Source organism: Lemur catta, chromosome 4 (genome assembly GCF_020740605.2).
Source record: "Lemur catta isolate mLemCat1 chromosome 4, mLemCat1.pri, whole genome shotgun sequence".
Classification (NCBI taxonomy): domain Eukaryota; kingdom Metazoa; phylum Chordata; class Mammalia; order Primates; family Lemuridae; genus Lemur; species Lemur catta.
In genome coordinates, this window is record NC_059131.1 from 72129517 (window position 1) to 72148689 (window position 19173).

At 41.4% G+C, this 19173-nt stretch overlaps 1 protein-coding gene across 1 annotated transcript in view; it reads left to right on the forward strand.

Moving 5' to 3' along the window:
* The window catches only part of VWA3B (von Willebrand factor A domain containing 3B), a 204299-nt gene that overhangs the window by 43131 nt on the left and 141995 nt on the right, over positions 1-19173 (forward strand). Inside the window, 1 exon segment of the mRNA XM_045550176.1 lies at positions 16833-16958. Coding sequence (XP_045406132.1) covers positions 16833-16958 — 126 coding nt within the window.

The following is a 19173-nucleotide window of genomic DNA, read 5'->3' on the forward strand; positions in this document are numbered from 1 at the left end:
AAGTTTTCCCCATTTGATATGATGTTGGTTATGGGTTTGTCATATATGCCTTTTATTATTTTGAGGTATGTTCCTTCTATGTCCAGTTTATTGAGGGTTTTTATTATGAAAGGCTGCTGGATTTTGTCAAATGCTTTTTCTACATATTTTGAGATAATTATATGGTCTTTGTTTTTACTTCTGTTTATATAGTGAATCAAATTTATTGATTTCCATGTATTAAACCATCCCTGTATCCCTGGATGAAACTCACTTGATCATAGTGAATTATCTTCCTTATGTACTGTTGAATTCAGTTTGCTAGTATTTTGTTTAGGATTTTTGCATCTGTGTTCGTAAGAGATATCAGTCTATAATTTCCTTTTTGTGTTGTGCCCTTTCCCTTTCTGTGATACAAGATTCATAGAATGAGTTAGGGAGGATTCCATCCTTCCTGATGTTATGGAACATTTTTGGTAGCATAGGTGCCAGTTCTTCTTTGTAGGTTTGGTAGAATTTGACTGTGAATCCATCTGGTCTGGGCTTTTTTGTTGTTGTTGTTTGGAATTTTTTTATTACTTTTTAAAATCTCGCTACTCATTATTGGTCTATTTAGGATTTCTGTTTCTTCCTGATTCAGGTTGGGAGGTAGTATGTTTCCAAAAATTTATCCATTTCCTCTAGGTTTTCCAGTTTGTGTGCATAGAGGTTTTCATAGTAGTCACGGATGATATTTTGTATTTCTGTGATATTAGTTGTAATGTCTCCTTCTTCATTTCTTCTCTTTTATTTCTGGTTAATCTAGCCAATGGTCTATCAATTTTCTTAATCTTTCAAAGAACCCACTTTTTGTTTCATTGTATTATTTTTTGGTTTCCATTTCATTTAGTTCTTTTCTGAGCTTTGCTATTTATTTTCTTCTGCTAGCTTTGGGTTTGGTTTGTTCTTTTTCCTAGTTCCTTGAGGTGTGACATTAGGTTGTTAATTTGTGATCTATCTTTTTGATGTAAGCATTTAAGGCTATAAACTTCCCTGTTAGTACTGCTTTTTCTGTATCCCATAGATTTTTAGAAGTTTATGTCCTCTTTCATTGATTTCAAAAAAATCTTTTGATGTCTGTCTTAATTTTGTTATTGACCCAAGGATCATTCAATAGAAGGTTGTTTAATTTTCATGCATTTGTGTAGATTTAAGAGTTCCTCTTGGAATTGATTTCTAGTTTTATTCCATTGTGATCTGAGAATATACATGGCATTATTTAGATTTTTCTGAATTTTCTGAGACTTGTTTTGTGGCCTAACATATGCGCTATCTTGGAAGATGTGCCATGTGCTGATGAGAAGAATGTATATTCTATAGTTTTGGGGTAGACATTTCTATAAATGTCTCTTAGGTCAATTTGTTCTAGAGTCCTTGTTAATTCCAGTTTTCTTTGTTGATTTTCTGTGTTGATGATCTGTCCAGTCCTGTCAGTGGAGTGCTGAGTCCCCAGCTATTATTATGCTGTTGTTCATTTCTTTGTAAAGATCTACCAGAATTCGTTTTGTGAATCTGGGAGCTCCTGTCTTAGGTGCATATATATTTAGGATTGTTATATCTTCTTGCTGAATTGCTCCCTTTATCATTATATAATGACCATCTTTGTCCTTTTTAACCATTGTTGACTTAAAGTCTATGTTATCTGATATGAGAATAGCTAGCTACTCCTGCTCACTTTTTGTTTCCATTTGCATAGAATAGTTTTTCCATCCCTTTATCTTGAGTCTGTGAGAGTCCTTGTGAGTTAGATGGGGTTTTTGGAGACAGCATATGCTTGGGTTGTGTTTTTTCATCTGTTCAGCCAATCTATATTTTTTAAGTGGAGCATTAAGACTATTTACATTCAGTGTTAGTATTGATGTGTGAGATACTATTCTGTTCAAAATATTGTTCTTTCATTTCTCCCCTTATGCTACTATTGTATAAGAGCTGTGAGCTTTAACTTTTGGGTGTTTTTATACTGGTGGGTATCAATTGTTCAGTTCCATATATAGGGTACTTTTGAGCATCTCCTGTAGGGCAGGGCTATTGGTGACAAATTCCTTTAGTGTTTGCTTGTGTGGAAAAGACTTTATTTCTCCTTCATTTATGAAACTTAGTTTTGCAGGATACAAAATTCTTGGCTGGCAGGTATTCCGTTTAAGAAGACTAAAAATGGGACCCCAATCCCTTCTGGCTTGTAAGGTCTCTGCTGAGAAGTCTGTTGTTAGTCTGACGGGTTTTCTTTTGTAAGTTAGTTGTTGCTTTCATCTTGCAGCTCATAGGATTTTCTCCTTCACTTTGATTTTGGCCAAACTAATGATTGTGTGTCTTGGTGATGTCCTGTTTGCTATGAATCTTCCAGGTGTTTGATGACCATCCTGTATCTGGATATCTAAATCTCTGGCAATACTAGGGAGGTTTTCCTCAATTATTCCCTCAAATAGGTTTTCATGCTTTCTGCTTTTTCTTCTTCTCCATCAGGGATGCCTATGATTCTTATGTTAGCTCATTATACATTATCCCATAATTATCTGAGTGATTGTTCATTCCTCTTTATTATTTTTTTCTACATTTTTGACTGAGTAGGTTAATTCAACAGCCTTGTCTTCAAGCTCTGAAATTCTTTTTTCTGCCTGGTCTAGTGTGTTGTTAAAGCTTTCTGCCATATTTTGAAATTCTGTAAATGACTTTTTCATTTCTTAAAGTTCTGTTATATCTTGTGATAGCTGTCTTTTTAGGGAATTTTTCATTCATGGTCTGAATTTCTATTTTTGGTTTCTTTGCATTGTTTTTCAACTTTCTCATCAATCCCATTCATTTTATTTGCCATCCATATTCTGAATTCCATATCTGACATTTTGACAATTTCCTTTTGGTTGGGGTCTATTGCTGGTGATCTATTTTGATCCTTTGGAGATGTCAAAACAGCTTGTTTTTTCATGTTTCCAGAGTTCTTATGCTGGTTCCTTCTCATCTGAAACCTCTTCTGTTAGCCCAGGACAGATAAGGTTGCAGTGTACCTGTTCTCCTCTGCTGGGAACTCTCCTACTTAGTGAAAAGAAGGAGAGGTTCCTGGATGGTGTGCTTGTGTCATACTCTGGAAGACTGTCCCAGCAGGAGACAGGAGGATGCACTTAAAGCCTGTAACACAGCTGTTCTCTTGCATCATCCCATTCCCGTGTGGTTTTCACAGTCCATGCTGGATGCAGAGTTGTGGGTTGGTCCTAGGCCACTGTTGGAAACTCAGGTGGGTGGCTGGGCATGTTCCCTCCACAGAGGAGGGTGGCGTGGGAGTTTGTTCTGTCTGGGTCTTCCTGCAGTGGTGGCTGGGCAAGGCTGTTTAGATGGTGGTTGTGGGTACCAGGGCTGTTCAGCTCCAGGTGCAGCAGTGGCTGAGTGGTGGGGGGTGAGCAGGGCCACAGCAGTGGGTGAGGCCATGGAGGCATGGGGTACCAAATATATTTTGTATGCTTTGAATATTGCTTTTCCTTCTTAATATTTTCCCATGTTACTATAGGTAGTTGACTAAATGTTAGCCTTCATAATGGTAGAAACACACACAATGCAGCTTTAATTGTTCTGGGAAAAAATGCTTTGAAATAACAAGAGTTAAACATTTAGAGGGTTTATATACTTTGTCCCCCTTGTCCAATAATTAGAAATAATATCATAGTTTCTAGGAGATAACTGATGTAATACTAAGAGAACAAAACAAATGATAAAAATTATTTTCTAATATGTACAAATTATATAACAAATATTTTCCAAAGTTACTATAAAACTTTTATAGTTGACATTAAAAATGTCTAATACTTCATTAAAGTTATATACTATAGTTTTGTCAATTATTTCCTATTGGCTATGTGGGTAAGATCTAATTTTTTTTTGCTTATAGAGATTATACTGTTATACTATACTTACCTTTTGTGTGGTGTATTTACTCCTATAGTTTAGTTTTAAAAAAATAGATTTCTACTAGTGAAAATACTAGATCAAAGTGTTGGAACATTTTGGGAGAATCTCTCACATTGAATTGCTCTCCAAAAAATGTTTTAAAGCAATCCAATTTATATCAACAGTGTATGAGGTATATCTATTTCATGGAACCTGAATTAATATAAAAGTAGTATCTCATAGTTTCCATCTGAATTTCTTCGATGAAGAAATTAATGTCAATTAGTAGTGAATAGTAGTGAAGTTGAACATGATGTCTGGATTTGTTAACTACTTTTGTAAATTACCTGTTTGTCTATTACCCTTTTACCTGCTGGGGTCTTGTGTTTCTTATATTGTGTGAACTCTTTGTATATGAATGACATTAAGTCTTTGGTGTATTCCTTGTGGATAATTTTTCCTAGTTATTATGTTCCTTTTCATTGCAGCTATTTTTTTTATAGGCAACCTTAAAATTTGCACAGCAACTCCAATCTATAAATCCTATAGCTCCTTTGTGATTGTATTTCTCTTCCTTTTGGTTCTTTATGGCCTAAGTTTAAAACAAAAGCAAAAATATTATTGGTCATTCTAGATTTATTTTGAAGTATGGTGTGATGTGATGGTGTGAATGGATTTTCCCCAAAATACATAACAATTGTCTTCACAGTACTCACTTAACCTTTCTTCTTCCACTGACCTACATGGACATCCTCTGTAATATATTCTTCTTGCTCCTGCACCATCCACTCTGCTTCATGGCTCTTTCCTGTTCTAGTCTAAGGATGGTCATGACCTTTTCATATTAATTTGTTTTCGTATGTGCCCTGTATATTTATTGCAGATGTGAAAAATGAGTTTGATATTAATCTGAATAAACCTTCGTTTTGTATATTTTTGGACTGAATCTTCTAAGGTGAGAGTACATGTATGCTTGGTTTCTGTGCTGTCTTATTCAATGCATGCTATTCTTCTTACAGGATCCATTGATCCTTTCTTTCTCATTTTCCTTCTATCTTTGCTAGTTTATTAACATAATTTGGGTAGCTCCAGTGGTACAATTTGTTTTGGGTTTTTTTTTTGTTTGTTTGTTTTCTTGTTTTGTTTTGTTTTGTTTTGTTGAGACAGGGACTTGCTCTGTTCCCCAGGCTAGAGTGCAATGGCATCGTTATGTCTCACTGCTAAAGTCCTGTGCTCAAGTGATCCTCCTGCTTCAGCCTCCAAGTAGCTGGGACTACGGGAACATGCCGCCACACCTGGCTAATTTTTTACTTTTTTGTAGAGATAGGGTCTCCCTGTTGCCCAGGCTGGTCTTGAACTCTTGACCTCAAGCGATCCTCCCACCACAGCCTTCCAAAGTGCTAGGATTACAGGCATAAACCCCCATGCCCGGCCCAGGGGTACTTGAAAGGAAAACAAGAGATTGAGTTGTATCAGCAGTTTGCTTACTTCAGCTTTGCTTGTTGTTATATCAACGGCTTTAAAATTTTGAAACAGTAACATTGCATTTGTACCGATTATCAACTGGAGATTTAAAAAGCCACCATTACTCTCTAAGGTTTCCAAAGAACTTTGGACTACTCCAACCTAAATTAGTAGGGCCTAGATAAATTAGATAAATGTGTTGCTGCAAATTCTGGTTTTATTTAGTTTTGATGTTTAATACTTGTTGGTAAGTAGATATTTGTGGGAATCTGCATTTTTTGTAATGGGTTTTATAAATTATAATAATATCTGAAAATAAAGTAATTATATATTAACTATTATCAACTTTTAGGCCTTGTATTTTGGGATGATTCCTTGTATCAGCCATTTCCCCTGAATAGGACAAAAAGTAGTTGTAGGCTGAGAGCAATTTTGTCTTGTGTCCTGTTTCACTGCAAAGGCAAAAATAGATACATCATATAAAATCATTTATTCTGTGCTTGCTTTGGATTCTTCTAGGTACATTAATTCCTTAGGGAATTTCTCCCCAAATTTAATTTTTTTCTGTTGGTTTGTTTTTCCAGGATGCTCTTTTCAGTTGATGGAAAGCTTTTCCAGTGTTTTGACACAGACATTATGTGCTGCTTAGGATGGTACCTTAAGTAGTACATTACATTTTAAGTTTTTCTTACATTACACCTCCCCCTGCCCCTACTCCAAGACTTCATGGTCAATCTTCTTTGGCTGTCAAGAATATGAAGATAGAGGACAGGAAGGGTACTAAGGTTCATCGTACCTACTGAGTCAGGAGCCCCTTCTGAGCACATGTGCAGTTGTGACTCAGATGTGATGTTGGTGCCTGGCCCCCTCAGGGATCAAGAGAAATTGCTTCTAACCCTGCTTCTGCGGCATAATGTTGTCTACAGACCCTTTATTCAATTTCTGTGAACTTCTAGGGGAGGAGGCACACCCTCCATTCCCATTACCCTCTGGAATCCTCCATTTGCCCATGTTGTGTCTGGTTTCCTCATGTTAGTCTGGAAGAAAATTCAGCTTCTCTGTTCCTCTTATCACCAACCTGTCACATTCATTAGGGGTGATTTTAAGAGTTGATACTGACTCTTTGGAGATTGAGGAAATACTGACATACATCCTCCCTGGCTCCTCCCTTCTATTTCTGTCTTTGGCGTCTGAAGCTTCGAGAACAAAACATACCACTGAGTCTTCCCTACACTCCAATAACACATATCTTGTACTTGAGTTTATTGGACTTCTTGGACCTATTCATTTATAATTTTCATCAAATCTGGAAAATTTTCAGCCATTGTTTCTTGATCACAGGTCTCCAGGTTAATTGTAGTTTGATTAATCTCGAATGGACTTGCTCTCCTTTAATTAGTGCTATCCAGGATGTATTCTTATTGTGGTGAATAGTTTAAGCACAAGAGCCAAGACTAGCTATGTAGCCATGTTTAAGTGCCCTGTTCATGTCATATCCACTAACATCCTGTTGGCCACAGCAAATCATATGACTACATCCAGCTTCAGTGGTATGGGGAGGTCTACTCCATCTCACACTGAGATGGGGAGGGAAGTGAATATTTGATGAACAATAATGCAAGCTGTCACAATGTTTTGTTCGTGTGTGACTTTTTTTCCACCTGCTCTGGGAGACGGTGTTTGCTGGAAAGTGAATTTGAAATCAGACCTGTATTCAAATCCTAATTTTGCCACTAACTACTTGTGTGACCTTAGGCAAGTTACCTAACTTTTCTGAACTATGTTTTCTCATTTCTAAAAATGGTAATAATAACATCTATCTCATATGTTTATTGGGAGGATTAAAGCATATGACACATGTTGAAATGGTTAGCACAAAATTGACATTCAATTAATGGTAGTTTTTTTTTTCTTTCTTGGGATTCTAAGTGGACTTTTATTGTAGAAATTAGTTCTAGAAAGTGGAATAATCCAAAAGAGTATGGAAGCCTTTGTCATAAAGAGCATTTTTAGAATGATCATGATACTAACCAGTTTATTTGCATGTGTTATGATGGGTGAATTGGAATTTGGAAAAAGGAAGTGAATACTGTGCTGTTAAATTTTGTCCTTATGGGAAATGGGTCCATTTGTCAAGGTTGATACTAGGATTAGGCTGATGGGGCCTTTCTACTAGGAAGTGGAATCCAACTTAATGGTAAGTAGGATTATACTGTGGTGTCCTTTCTGGGTGTGACTTTTATTCCCTTCTCTGTTGCAGACTAAGCTCAGTGAGAGGCTGAAATGGTGCAAGAATATTTATAAATTGGATATGGCAATTTTTAATTCTCAGAAGCTTTCATGTAAGGGTGGGTTGTCCTGGGTGGGCTTATTGCTATTTTAGGAAGGAACTTTAACTACTTGTGCTTTTCAACAGCTCAGAACACTCTCATGGTTCCAGCAGACCACAGCTGGGGCAACACAGCATATCTTTCACTGCTAGGTACCCTCGACCCAGGCAGGCATCATGAGTCAGTCCATCATCCCTCCTTCCACTGAGCCTGTGCTCACTCAGCTTTAGGTCCACTCAGCACAGCAGTCTGGCCAACCCCTGCTCATTGATCAGAACTGGCTAATAGGATTCACTGTGCTCACCATCATATTTTGCTTATGGGGCAAGGGAAAGACTATGCATAAATAAATTAAAAGGAATAATAAGTACTAAGTAATTGCAAAATGCAATATTTTTTCGGGAATATTTTTGTTTGTGTCTAGTACTCTTGGCAATATGGTATTAGAAAAGCTACTGTGCTCTACCAGTATTATTCTTAAGTCCAGAAATGTTGTAGCTGTAAAAATTTGGTTGATTCTACTTTTGGAAACCACATTTTTTGTGTTGAGGATGAAAATGCATGAACTAAGACTAAATATTATGAGACTAAATTTTATTTACTTGAGTATATATTCAGGTTGCTATGCTTAAAAAGAAAAAACCAAATCTGGTTCTTGGCAGACACCTGTGACCTCTAATTAGATATTTAGAGTTTACTAGACTATCACTCAGGCTTGGCATTGCTTCTTGGTTTCTAATCTCCAGTTTAATTTAGAAGCACTGATTGGTGCCTGTTTATAGCTTACTGGTGGCAGGAGCTTTTCTCAGAAGTCTCCTTCCTTCTCCCTAGAATTTAGTTGAATTCAATGGATGGAGCCATAGCAGCTGCACTTCCAAAATTGTTACCACATTGCAGTTTGCAAGGCTGAGAGACTTTAATTATTTCCACAGTCCTGCTCCTTCTAACAATGTGGTGTCTTGGATTTCTTATTGGTGCAGAGACAGTCCTTTTGGTTAGTTTAAAAGCATTTATTGGCTGGGCACGGTGGCTCACAATGTAATGCTAGCTCTTTGGGAGACCAAGGTGGAGGGATCACTTGGGGCCAGGAGTTTGAGATCAGCCTGGGCAACAGCAAGACCCCATCTCTACAAAAAGTGAAAAATTAGCCAGATACGATGGCACATGCCTATAGTCCCAGCTACTTGGGAGGCTGAGGCAAGAGGATTACTTGAACGAGGAGTTTGAAGATGCAGTGAGCTAGTATCAGGATGCCACTGCGCTCCAGCCTGGGTGACAGAGCAAAACCCTGTTTCATTTAAAAAAAAAAAAAAAGCATTTATTAATCACCTTCTGTGTGCTTTAGAGTCTCACGAGGGGTGAGAAGGAGGGGATTCAAAAGGAATAAAAGACAAAGATCACAGTGGGGGAACCCCAGACTCATAATGTCAATGTTGCTTCTACTTTGTGATTTAGGAATTGCTCCATCCCACTGTAACTGCAGGATCCTGGTTGCCTTACGAACTGCCCACCTGTACTTTGCCCTCTTATTCCCTTAGTTTACACCTCCATTTGATGTGTACGTAGATCTAGTTTTTCTACCTAAAGAGAGTAAGCTCCTAAGCACAGGAAACCCTGTATTGCTGCCCTCATCTTGGGCTTGTGTCCTGGGTCCTTTGTTTTATTCTAAGCTCCCAGCTGCAGGATGGCTTGCTCACTGTAGCCTTCTCTGGATATGGGAAGGGGTGGGCTCAGCCCAGGTCGTGGGTCTGTCAGTGAAATCCACTCCTTAGAATTGTGCTGAAATCTTCAAGTGGATCCAGGCATCCTGCATCACCTAGTAACACACAAGGCATAAAGAAACCCCTCAAAAATCCTACAAAAACTAAATTGAATGGCCAAGGAAAAAGAGAGCCAGTGTAGATTTCTGGTTGCCTTTGAGTAAACTTGCTCTGATTTCAGGGTGATAGATCCACTCTACATTTGTTATTTGAAAGTCCTGTGCTATGCTGGGCTCTGGAGATTCAATGGTGAAAAAGAGGGGCCCTCTCCTCAAGATGTTTATGTTCTAGAATAGCCAATTTGGAAGTCTTGACAAGGTGTTAGGGAGATACCAGGGAGAGTGGTTATAAAAACAGATCAACAGAGTTCTGTTCTCAAGGAGCTCACGGTTCAATGAGGGAGATGAAGATCATGGAAGCCCAGCCCTTGAGAGCCCCGTAGATGGTGCTGATCCCAGTGCAGGCAGATTACACACTGAGCCAGCAGATGCGTCTCACTGCTCTTCAGAATGCCATGTGAGGCCCTGGCCTTGGGGACACAACTCACCAAGCATCATCACCTATATCAGAATGACTCACTGGGTGGTTTCCTCCTAGGAAAAGATGAGTCAATAAAGCCCCTTTAGGGAAACTAAAAATGATCAGTACCTAACCAGATGGGTTTGATTACATAGATCTTGCATTGTGAGAATTTTCAAGGATATCCAAGGACAATGTTTCAGTGTGAAAAGGGTATGGGAGACTTTGGAGACAGACCTGAGATTGCATCCTCCTTTTACCACTTATTAGTTGTGTGGCCTTGGGAAAATGCCTTAATTTCTCTGAACCACAGTGTGCTCATCTGTGAAATGGGGATGATGATCTCGACTCATGCAATTGTTGTGAGTCGATGGGGTACTGTGTCTACGTGCCTAGCACTGTGGCTACATAGTACATTTCAGTTTTTCCCTCTTTCTGCTTCATCAGATGTCAGTGGGAAGCAACCATTATAAATTATATCTAAAATAAATGACATTTAGAAACAGTAGGTTGTTATGAAGCATATTGATGAGAGGTGGCCTAGAATGGGTATCTAGATGATAGTATGTCAGGGAGTCCCCAGTGCTTTACAGACTTCTTTTGCAAGTGCTCCTGTAGGGAAGAAATAGGGACATCAGGTCATGAAAATATTATTCCTGGAAATGACTCAACTTTTTTTTCTCTCCAAGAATATTTTGGATAGTAATAATTTGTTTACATGCGTATCTCATCTGTTAGACTAAAGCTCCATGAACTCTTGTTGCAAAAGAATCACTGGAATGTTTTTAATAGTATAGTTTCCTGGAGCCCCACCCTCAGAATGAGTCTGGGGCAGGGCCTAGGAATCTGCACTGAGATTTCAGGGGCTTCTGGCACAGGTTCTGAGGACCACACTCTGGGAAGACCACACTGGAGTGAGAGCCTCTTCAGAGCCAGGACTGTTTCCAGTTCACTCTGTGTACCCAGGGCTGGATATAATAGGCATTGATGGAGTTCTGTTGAATCAGTAAGCGGATGGTGATTCTCCAAGTAGATTGCCCTGTTGAGAATGTTGGCTTAAAATATTGGCTTCCTGGCTTCTAAGTCAGTCTTTTGTGAATTTGAAGAAAATAATTAGTCTCCCAGAATTTGCTCATTCCTGAACAACCTGGCAGAGCTGGGAAGAGACCTGTCTGTGTGAGTGAGACCACCCCTGGGTGGACCATCCACACAACCACCCCCAAGGACAAGCACTGATGAGGACAGAGGCCAAGTGACACCAGTGCAGGGTCGCTCCTCAGGAGCAACAGTCCTGGCCAAGCTCTCTCTCTGTTGGTTCAGAGTTGGTTGATGAGAAACTGGGGAGCAGGTCTGTGACCATCTTTTGTTCTTTTTGTGCACTGTAGATCCTCTGTAACTTAAAGAAGTTCAGGCCTTTTTTTGGTAGAATATCAGGAAAAAAAATTTTTTTGTAAATTTGCTCTACAGGAAACTTACAAAGTTTCCCTGAATTTACCATGTCATTAAAATACTTACCTCTTGAGTTGGTGTCTTATAAATGGTATCACCTATTCTAAATAAAATAGATTTATTCAACTATACTTATTGCACATTTTTTTGCACTTGTTCTTTAGATATTGCTTGTCTGTTTATTTGCCCTGATCTTTGTCAGCTACTTGCCCAGGAGCACCCCAGAGTCTGGGGTCATGTTTTTACTGTGTTCAGGGGAGCACCTACTCTTTACCATGGGAGAAGAGTGATGATTTATTTCTAGGTTTTCTAAGTGAATTTTAGACAATTAGACTGTATCATGTTTGCATTTTATAGTGTTCTGCTTAGAAGAAGAGAAAGGGCCCAGAAGAGAATACCACACTCACATATTAGATTATACCTTGAGTTGCCCATACTTCATATTTGAAGTTGCTTCTAAGATAACATAATGGCCCTTGTGAAACATTTTCATTGCCCCAGGAAAGTATTAGACATTTATCCAAATGGCAAGGTGACTGTATTTGCTCTAAATTAATTAATGGCTAGTTTCCATAGGGTAGGACTGAGTGCAGCACCACACTGTGCCTCTGGTTAGGGCCATGGGGCCAGATCAAGCCAGCAGGTGTTTCATTACCTCTCAACAACAAAACATCTTAATATGTAATTTAACATAAGTAACTGGGAATTTTTTCATCACAACAAAAACTACTGATTTCACCACTCTCAATCCCTCTATGGATATAGTGTGCCCTGGTCACCAGATGCTCATGACAATGTTAGGTCTCTGGGAATTTTTAACACCTCACAGTTTATTATTTTTTAAACATCATATTGTTTTCTGAAAATAGAAGTAAGTTCTATTTTTTCTTGATAATATTGCCTTTTTATATTAATAGTTATTAATATATTCAGGTCTTTCAGATCTGCACAACTGAACAGGAGTTGAGGGCTCGGGCAGGCAGCAAGCCCTCCACCTGGCGGGGCTGGTTCTTCCCCTGGGAGCCCTGGGCGTGAGGAGGGGCCCCAAGCAAATGAGCCACGGTGGGACGGAAGGGCTGGTCTAGGACTCAGGGGTCGCCAAGGGGTTTTGTTTCTGGGCTGCCCTCTTGTAGGATGGCTTTAAATTATCCCTCAGACCAGTGCCACACCTGCCTTTCTAATTGCTTTTCTCCTCCTGCCCTGGGGATGGTAGTATTTTAGGTGCTTGTGGGGAGTCTTGCCTCACTGTGGCATGAGGACCTAGAAGGAAACGACGTAGTGCTTTAGTCATTGTCAATGTCTGGAGTACCTTGGCATAGCTGTGTGCTCAAGTGACCTGAGCCTGTCACATAACCCTTAGAGGAGTGTCTTGCATTAATGAGGCTGCACATTACAAGGCAGAGCAGTTCCATGAGGAAAGAATACACTGGGTGCTCAATAACTTGTTTCTTTGTAATAAGGGAAGATAAAAACAAGGAAGGATAGGAATTCTCCCAGAAAACACCGGATCCTGGGCTGAGTGCTGTGGAGGATACAAAGAAAGAAAAGATGTTGTTCCTATACTCAAGACATTTACCATCCTATGGGGGCAAAGTCAGCCTGTGGAAACATAAACAGAAACCCCAGGCTGCATGTTCAGTGCCTGAGGAGGGCGAGTGGGCCATGCACACATTGCCGAGTGCTGAGCTGTGTTGTAGGCAGCTGCCTACTAAAAATAAGCATCGTTTTTGTGAAGGGCTGGATTCAAGGTCATGCATAGAATGATGTCACCATCACTGGCACATGCTTCTCTGTGTTCTTTTGACTGAGAGGCTGGAGTGACAGGCAGCCAGGAACTGCGGATACAGACAGCCTCACTGACTGCGTGGCCTGGGGGTGTCCTGGCTGCAAGAGCATGGAGACCCGTGGTGCGCTGTTTCATCCCTCTGGAGTGGAAAGTGGGGAGCAAGAGGCAGTTCTCCATTCCCTGGGTGGCTGGGCAAAGCTTGATGGTGGAGTTAGGATCGTGCCTTGAGTGAAGGGTGGGATCAGGTGAGTGTAGTGGAGGGCTCAGTCTCCTAACAGGGAACTGGGAGGACAGAGTTCTGTGTTCATGGGGGCAGAGTGTTAGAGAAGTGTCATGAGGCCTTGAGCTCTAGACTCAGTGCTACCTCAGGGAGTAGGATCCTGGTCCCCACTGTAGTCCCAGCACTGACTGCACCCACCCACTGCATAGTAGATGCTCAACGCATATTTGCCAAATGAGTATACTAATGAACTGGATGGTGACACCTGGACTTTAGCCTGTAGGTGAGAGGTAGAAGATGTGACAGGGAGGAGGTGTTTGGTAGCAGGTACTCAGTGGACTCTTCCCCTCCCACACTGAAACTTACCTATCCTGGGTCTCATTCCTTTTGTCAAACTAGCCAGTCTGAGCAGTTAATACCAGGTGCTAATGAAAAATCACAGCTTACTGTAGCATCTCTCCCAGGTGATGTTAGCATTTTAACATGTGCCTTCAAGTTGTTGCCCCAGGGCGTAGTGGAGGGCAGTGGTCTGTTGGGAGCATTTTGGTTGGAGAATCCTTAGGTCTCCTGGGTGTCTGTGTGAGGAGCCACATGCAGCTTCTGTGTAAGGCAGGCCTTTGCTGGCTTATACCTTGACAGTCAACATACACAAGGCTCCGTGTTTCCTCTCCCCTCTGGTTTAGCCTGGAGAATTTCAAATTCACCAAACCCTCTGAACACTGCAGTTTCCTGGGCATCATCTTCCATCCTCTTCCATCTTCCTGGGGCTCCTTCCCTTGGCCAAGCTCTGATACCCCAGCAAAGTCCCTTGGAAGTGACTTTGATGAAACTGGCAGCCCTCCTTCCTGCCTGTGGAGTGACTTGAAACAGAACCTGTGTGTTCTAAGTGATGCTCTTACTGCCCTGTGTTTTTGCTTTTTCATTGTTTTTTTTTTTAAGCAAAGCTAATCAAACAGATAGTTTTGAGTTGTTTTGCTTTCTGATCACCAGTGTAGCAATCTGTAGCTGCCTCCTTACAGTTACAAAAGCAGCGTGGTGATAATCCTAGTTACTGCCTGCCCAGGGAGCATGTCCTGGTCACTGCCATCCTGGAGACATTTCCCTGGCCAGATCAAGAGACAGCTGGGCTTCCCTGGAACTTTCTCCTTTGCTGCTGACCGGTGGAATACTCCCTCTTAAGATATTATTGACAAGTCTAAAGGAAAGCCTTGACTCATTTGAAACTTTTTAAGAGAAAATCCTGCTACTTAACACCTCCACACTGAAGCAAGCAGCTGGAAGTCAGTCTTGGTTTTATAGCTGTCAGGAGGCCTGTGGGCTTAAGGTTCACATTGGCAGCGGCATGCGATATTTTTGAAGTTCTAACATGGAGCTCAGTTCACATCATGTTTCACTCCTTGGGCTATTGATGGCTGCAAAGCTGAGGTGGCCATCCATCTCTGTCAGGGCTTGTCACTTGCATCTTTACGAGCACAGCTATTAATACTCTCTCACTTGATCACTTGATCTGGCCAACTTGGGAAGGCCAGAGCTCTGATGTGCCCTTTCTTCTGCCCCCCCCCCCCCTTTTTTTCTGAGACAGGATCTCATCTCATCGCCCTGGGTAGAGTGCAGTGGTGTTATCATAGCTCACTGCAACCTCAAACTTCTGGGTTCAAGCAATCCTCCTGCCTCCGCCTCCCGAGTAGCTGGAACTACTGGCTGGGGCCACTAGGCCTGCCTAATTTTTTTCTGTTTTTTGGATAGATGTGGTCTTGCTCTTACTCAGGCTGGTCTGGAACTCCTGACCTCACCTGATCCTCACCTCGGCCTCCCAGAGTGCTAGGATTACAGGCTTGAGCTGTCATGCCTGGCCTGCCCTGCCCTTGACTACATTTTAAAATTGAGAAACATGAACTGTGGCCTGCCCCAGTCTGTTTTGGTGGTGGTTTAGGGTCAGTCCTTTGGCCCTGGGTGCATGAATCTCCTTGGGTGGCCCCTGGAGCAGATGGTGGTCTCTCACTCACTATGCTTGTGGGGTCTTAGGCAGCTGTGAACTATCATGCAGACTTGGTAAGGGCGGGGAGGGGGTGCTGGGTGCATCTGGCAGGAGAACAGGTCTCTGTGATGAGGCGGGAACTGCCAGTTGCCACTGAGATCCACTCCCTCCTTAGGACATAGCCCTAATTTTATTGTTTAGTGCACCTTGCTTAAAAGCTACACTTCCCAGTTTCCCTTGCAGCCATGTGGGGCCTGTGAGGAAATCCTGGCTATGATTAAGTAAGGAAGCTGTTGTGTGGGGCTTCTGGGAAGGGTGCTTAAAAGGGACTGACCCTACCAGGGGCTGTGCTTGTTTGCCCTGCCAGCATCCTGCCTCTGCACCACAGCCTGGATGTGCTGCTTGGCACTGCAGAAGCTGTCTTGAATCATAAGGTGACTCTGAGGACAGAAGGATGTGCGGGATGATGGAGCAACAAGACAGAAAGAGCCTGGATCTTTTCTTTTTAAGTTTTTTGTTTGTTTGTTTTTTGCTTTTTAAAATTAAACATTTTGAGATAATTGTGGATTCACATACAGTTGTAAGAAATGCTACAGAGTTATCTGTGTACCCTCCACCCAGTTTCCCCTGTGGTAACATAGTACCACAGCACAGCTAGGAACTCCACTTCCATATAGTTAAGATATTACCACAAGAACCCTTGTGTTGCGCTTTTATTGTCATATGTGTTTCCTTACTGCCTCTACATCCTCCTTAACCTCTGGAAACAGCTATCTATCTGTTAGAGCCTGGATCTCGATGAAGGCAGAGCCTCTGTCCCAGCCCTGGACCACTTACCTGTGGACTGAAATTTGACTGATTGAGTATCTAAATTAATGAAGCTAAGTATTACTTTTTAAAAATGTCATACAGCCAAACTTAACCCTTAACTGAGACCGCTGAGGTCCAGAAAAGGAGGCCAGACTACCATTATTACATTAGGGGAAAGTACAGACTTGTGAAGGTGGTTTCAAAGAAGCAGGAAATTGTAGCTAAGTCAAGAAAGAACTAGGGGCTGTTGCTTTCATGTACCAATGAATTTCCCTTTCTCACAGCGCTGAACCTGGCTTCTATAAGGTGCTTTTGAATGTTTTTATTCCTATCTTATTTGAGTATTATAAATAATTGATCTTAAAATATCCTGGCTGCTACAAATATTTAGTTTACAAGGATTTATTGCATCCTAATGTCTGCAGTTATGATTTCTTGAGGTAATAACACTTCCTTGGGGATTTCAGTTCTGATTCTCAGAAAGAGATTAGTGGGGAAAGTAGAATTTGATGTTAAGAAATGTTCTAGAAACTTGGCTGCAATGTGCCAGGCCTTGCTAGGACGGCCAGAGAGTTCTGGGGCCTGTCTCAGCTGGCCACTCACGCTGTGTCTCCCTTTCCAGGAGCCGGCGTCAGAGAGGACGTGTTTCTCATCTGGAGGGAGCTGAAGGAAGCCTGCAGCACCCTGGCCCAGATCCAGAGGCTGGTGGCCGAGCCGCCCGAGTCCAGCATGGCCACAGTAGACTGCGGTTGGTGCTATTTATGGTCACTAGTGTAAAAGGGTCGTAAATGTGACTAGTAGGGGACCAGGGGCTGTTTCTATCTTCCCAATCAGGAGAGCTCCATAGCCCGGATGCGAGGAGGTGCTGAGGAGAACTTCCAGAACTGTGCTGTGGTGTGTGTGTGTGTGTGTGTGTAGATTGTCAAAGAAGAACCAGAGCTGGATAGTAGCTAAAGCAGTAGAGAAAGATTCTTCACAAACTATTGCAATAGGGGAAAGCAGACCTCAGTATAGAACTGGGCTCAAATCTGAATACAACATGAACAAGTGGGGATTCACAGCCAAGGAGCAGGGTGTGGTCAGTGGATGGAAAATTACTAAGAAGAGACAGCAGGGGTAAAGGTTAAACCAAGGTTAAACCAACTTGACAGGATTCTTGCTGGAGACAGGCCAGGGTGATCAGACATCACCTGGGGGATGGTGGAGGATGAGGAACCTGATCACATATTAAGGTGATCAGATACTGAGGGTGAGGGATTCTGGCAAAACTGACTTAGCAGGATTTTTACTAAAATCAGGCGATACAAAGATGAACATAAAAGTCTAAAGGTTGAGGCCTACTTGAGGATTCAGAGGAGCCTGACAAAAGTTTGGTCAAGGGAAGACTTTGTCAGGATGCATGTGCTCTTGCAAGGAGAAAGAGCAGGAAAACACCTCAGTGATGGGGGCAGCTGACCTTAGCCCTTTCCTGCAGACTACATTACATCCAGCCTATCTCTGGTGGGCAGCCATCCTACTCACCCTCGGATACCTACAGGAAAGGCTTAATCACTTTCCTTTGAGCAGGGTCTGGGACCTTGCTGCAGAAAGGTGGCACAGGAGTATGGAATGTTTATCTAGAAGGGACAGGGTGAATGTGGGTTTGAATTATTTATATTAAAAAGAAATCATTAAAATACAGTTACATTTCTGGCCTTTAGCTTAGAGCTTCTTCATCTAAATTGAAATCTTAGAGTTTGGAAGACTAATTTGCTCTCTCTAAATGTAATGACAAGAATGATGACAACCATTTGGTGGGCACTTACTATGTGTTGGGTGCTACTGTAAGGGCTGGGCTTATATTTAGCTCGTTTAATCCTCCTAATTCTATGAGGCAGTGGGCATTATCCCCATTTGACAGGTGAGCAAACTGAGGCACAGAGGAATTAAGTAATTGGCCATGGTCACATGGCTAGCAAATGTAGAGTCTAGTTTTGAACCCAAAATGCAGAGTGGAGGCTTTCTTGCCTAGTTAAACTTTTTAAAAAGTTAGCAGTGATGCTGTATTCATCTTAACATTACTTTCCATTATTTAATTAGCACCTTTCCTGTCCTGAAAAATTAAAACACTTCCCTGATGTTCGGTGGACTCCAGCCCTCCCCACCACTGCACCATAGAAACAAAATCATTACATTTTGTTAATGAAAGACATTGAGTCTATAGGAAGTATTTTTCCCCTTTTTTCTTTTCAGCCAAAACATTTTTAACAACAAAGGGCATGAGTTTTGAAGTGAGAAAGACCTGGTTATAGATACCAACTCCATCACTAGATTGACCTGAGTTAATCTCTTTCAGCCTTATTTATTCTTTTGTAAAACGATTATAATAACATCAATGTTGAGGAATTATTTAAAGATTAAATAAAATAATACATGCTTTGCACCAAGCAGGAACTTGATAAATGTCAGCTCACTCTTTTTCCTTTCACATTTAGGGGAGTTGGTATACTGATTCTCCTACATGAATTCTTGAGCTAGTAGAGGATTTTCCTCTATAAGGCACTGGTTTCCTTTAGGGCACACCTGGTAATAATCACAGTTACCACTGAAAGCACATACCTTACATGCCAGGCACTGTCCTAAGCTTTGTCACCAGTAAGTGATTCAAAACCTAGTCCTTCCGTAAAAATGCTGATGTCTGCCTCCCACCTCTAGACATTGCAATTTAACACCTATGGGATGACACTGGGGTTTTTGAAAGCTCCCAAGCTGATTCTAATGTGCAGCCAAATCTGGACCCACTGCCAGGCTGTGGTACCTCCTGGTACTGCCTATATTACAGAGGTGCAGTAGGGCAGAGAGTAAGGAGGCCAGGTTGGCTGGAAACAGGAATGCACTTGAAGAGGAGAAATGAGGATGGGACCTGTGTGAAGAAGGGGAGAGGTTTAGGCATGGGGAAGCCTGCCTTGTGTGACTTGATAAAT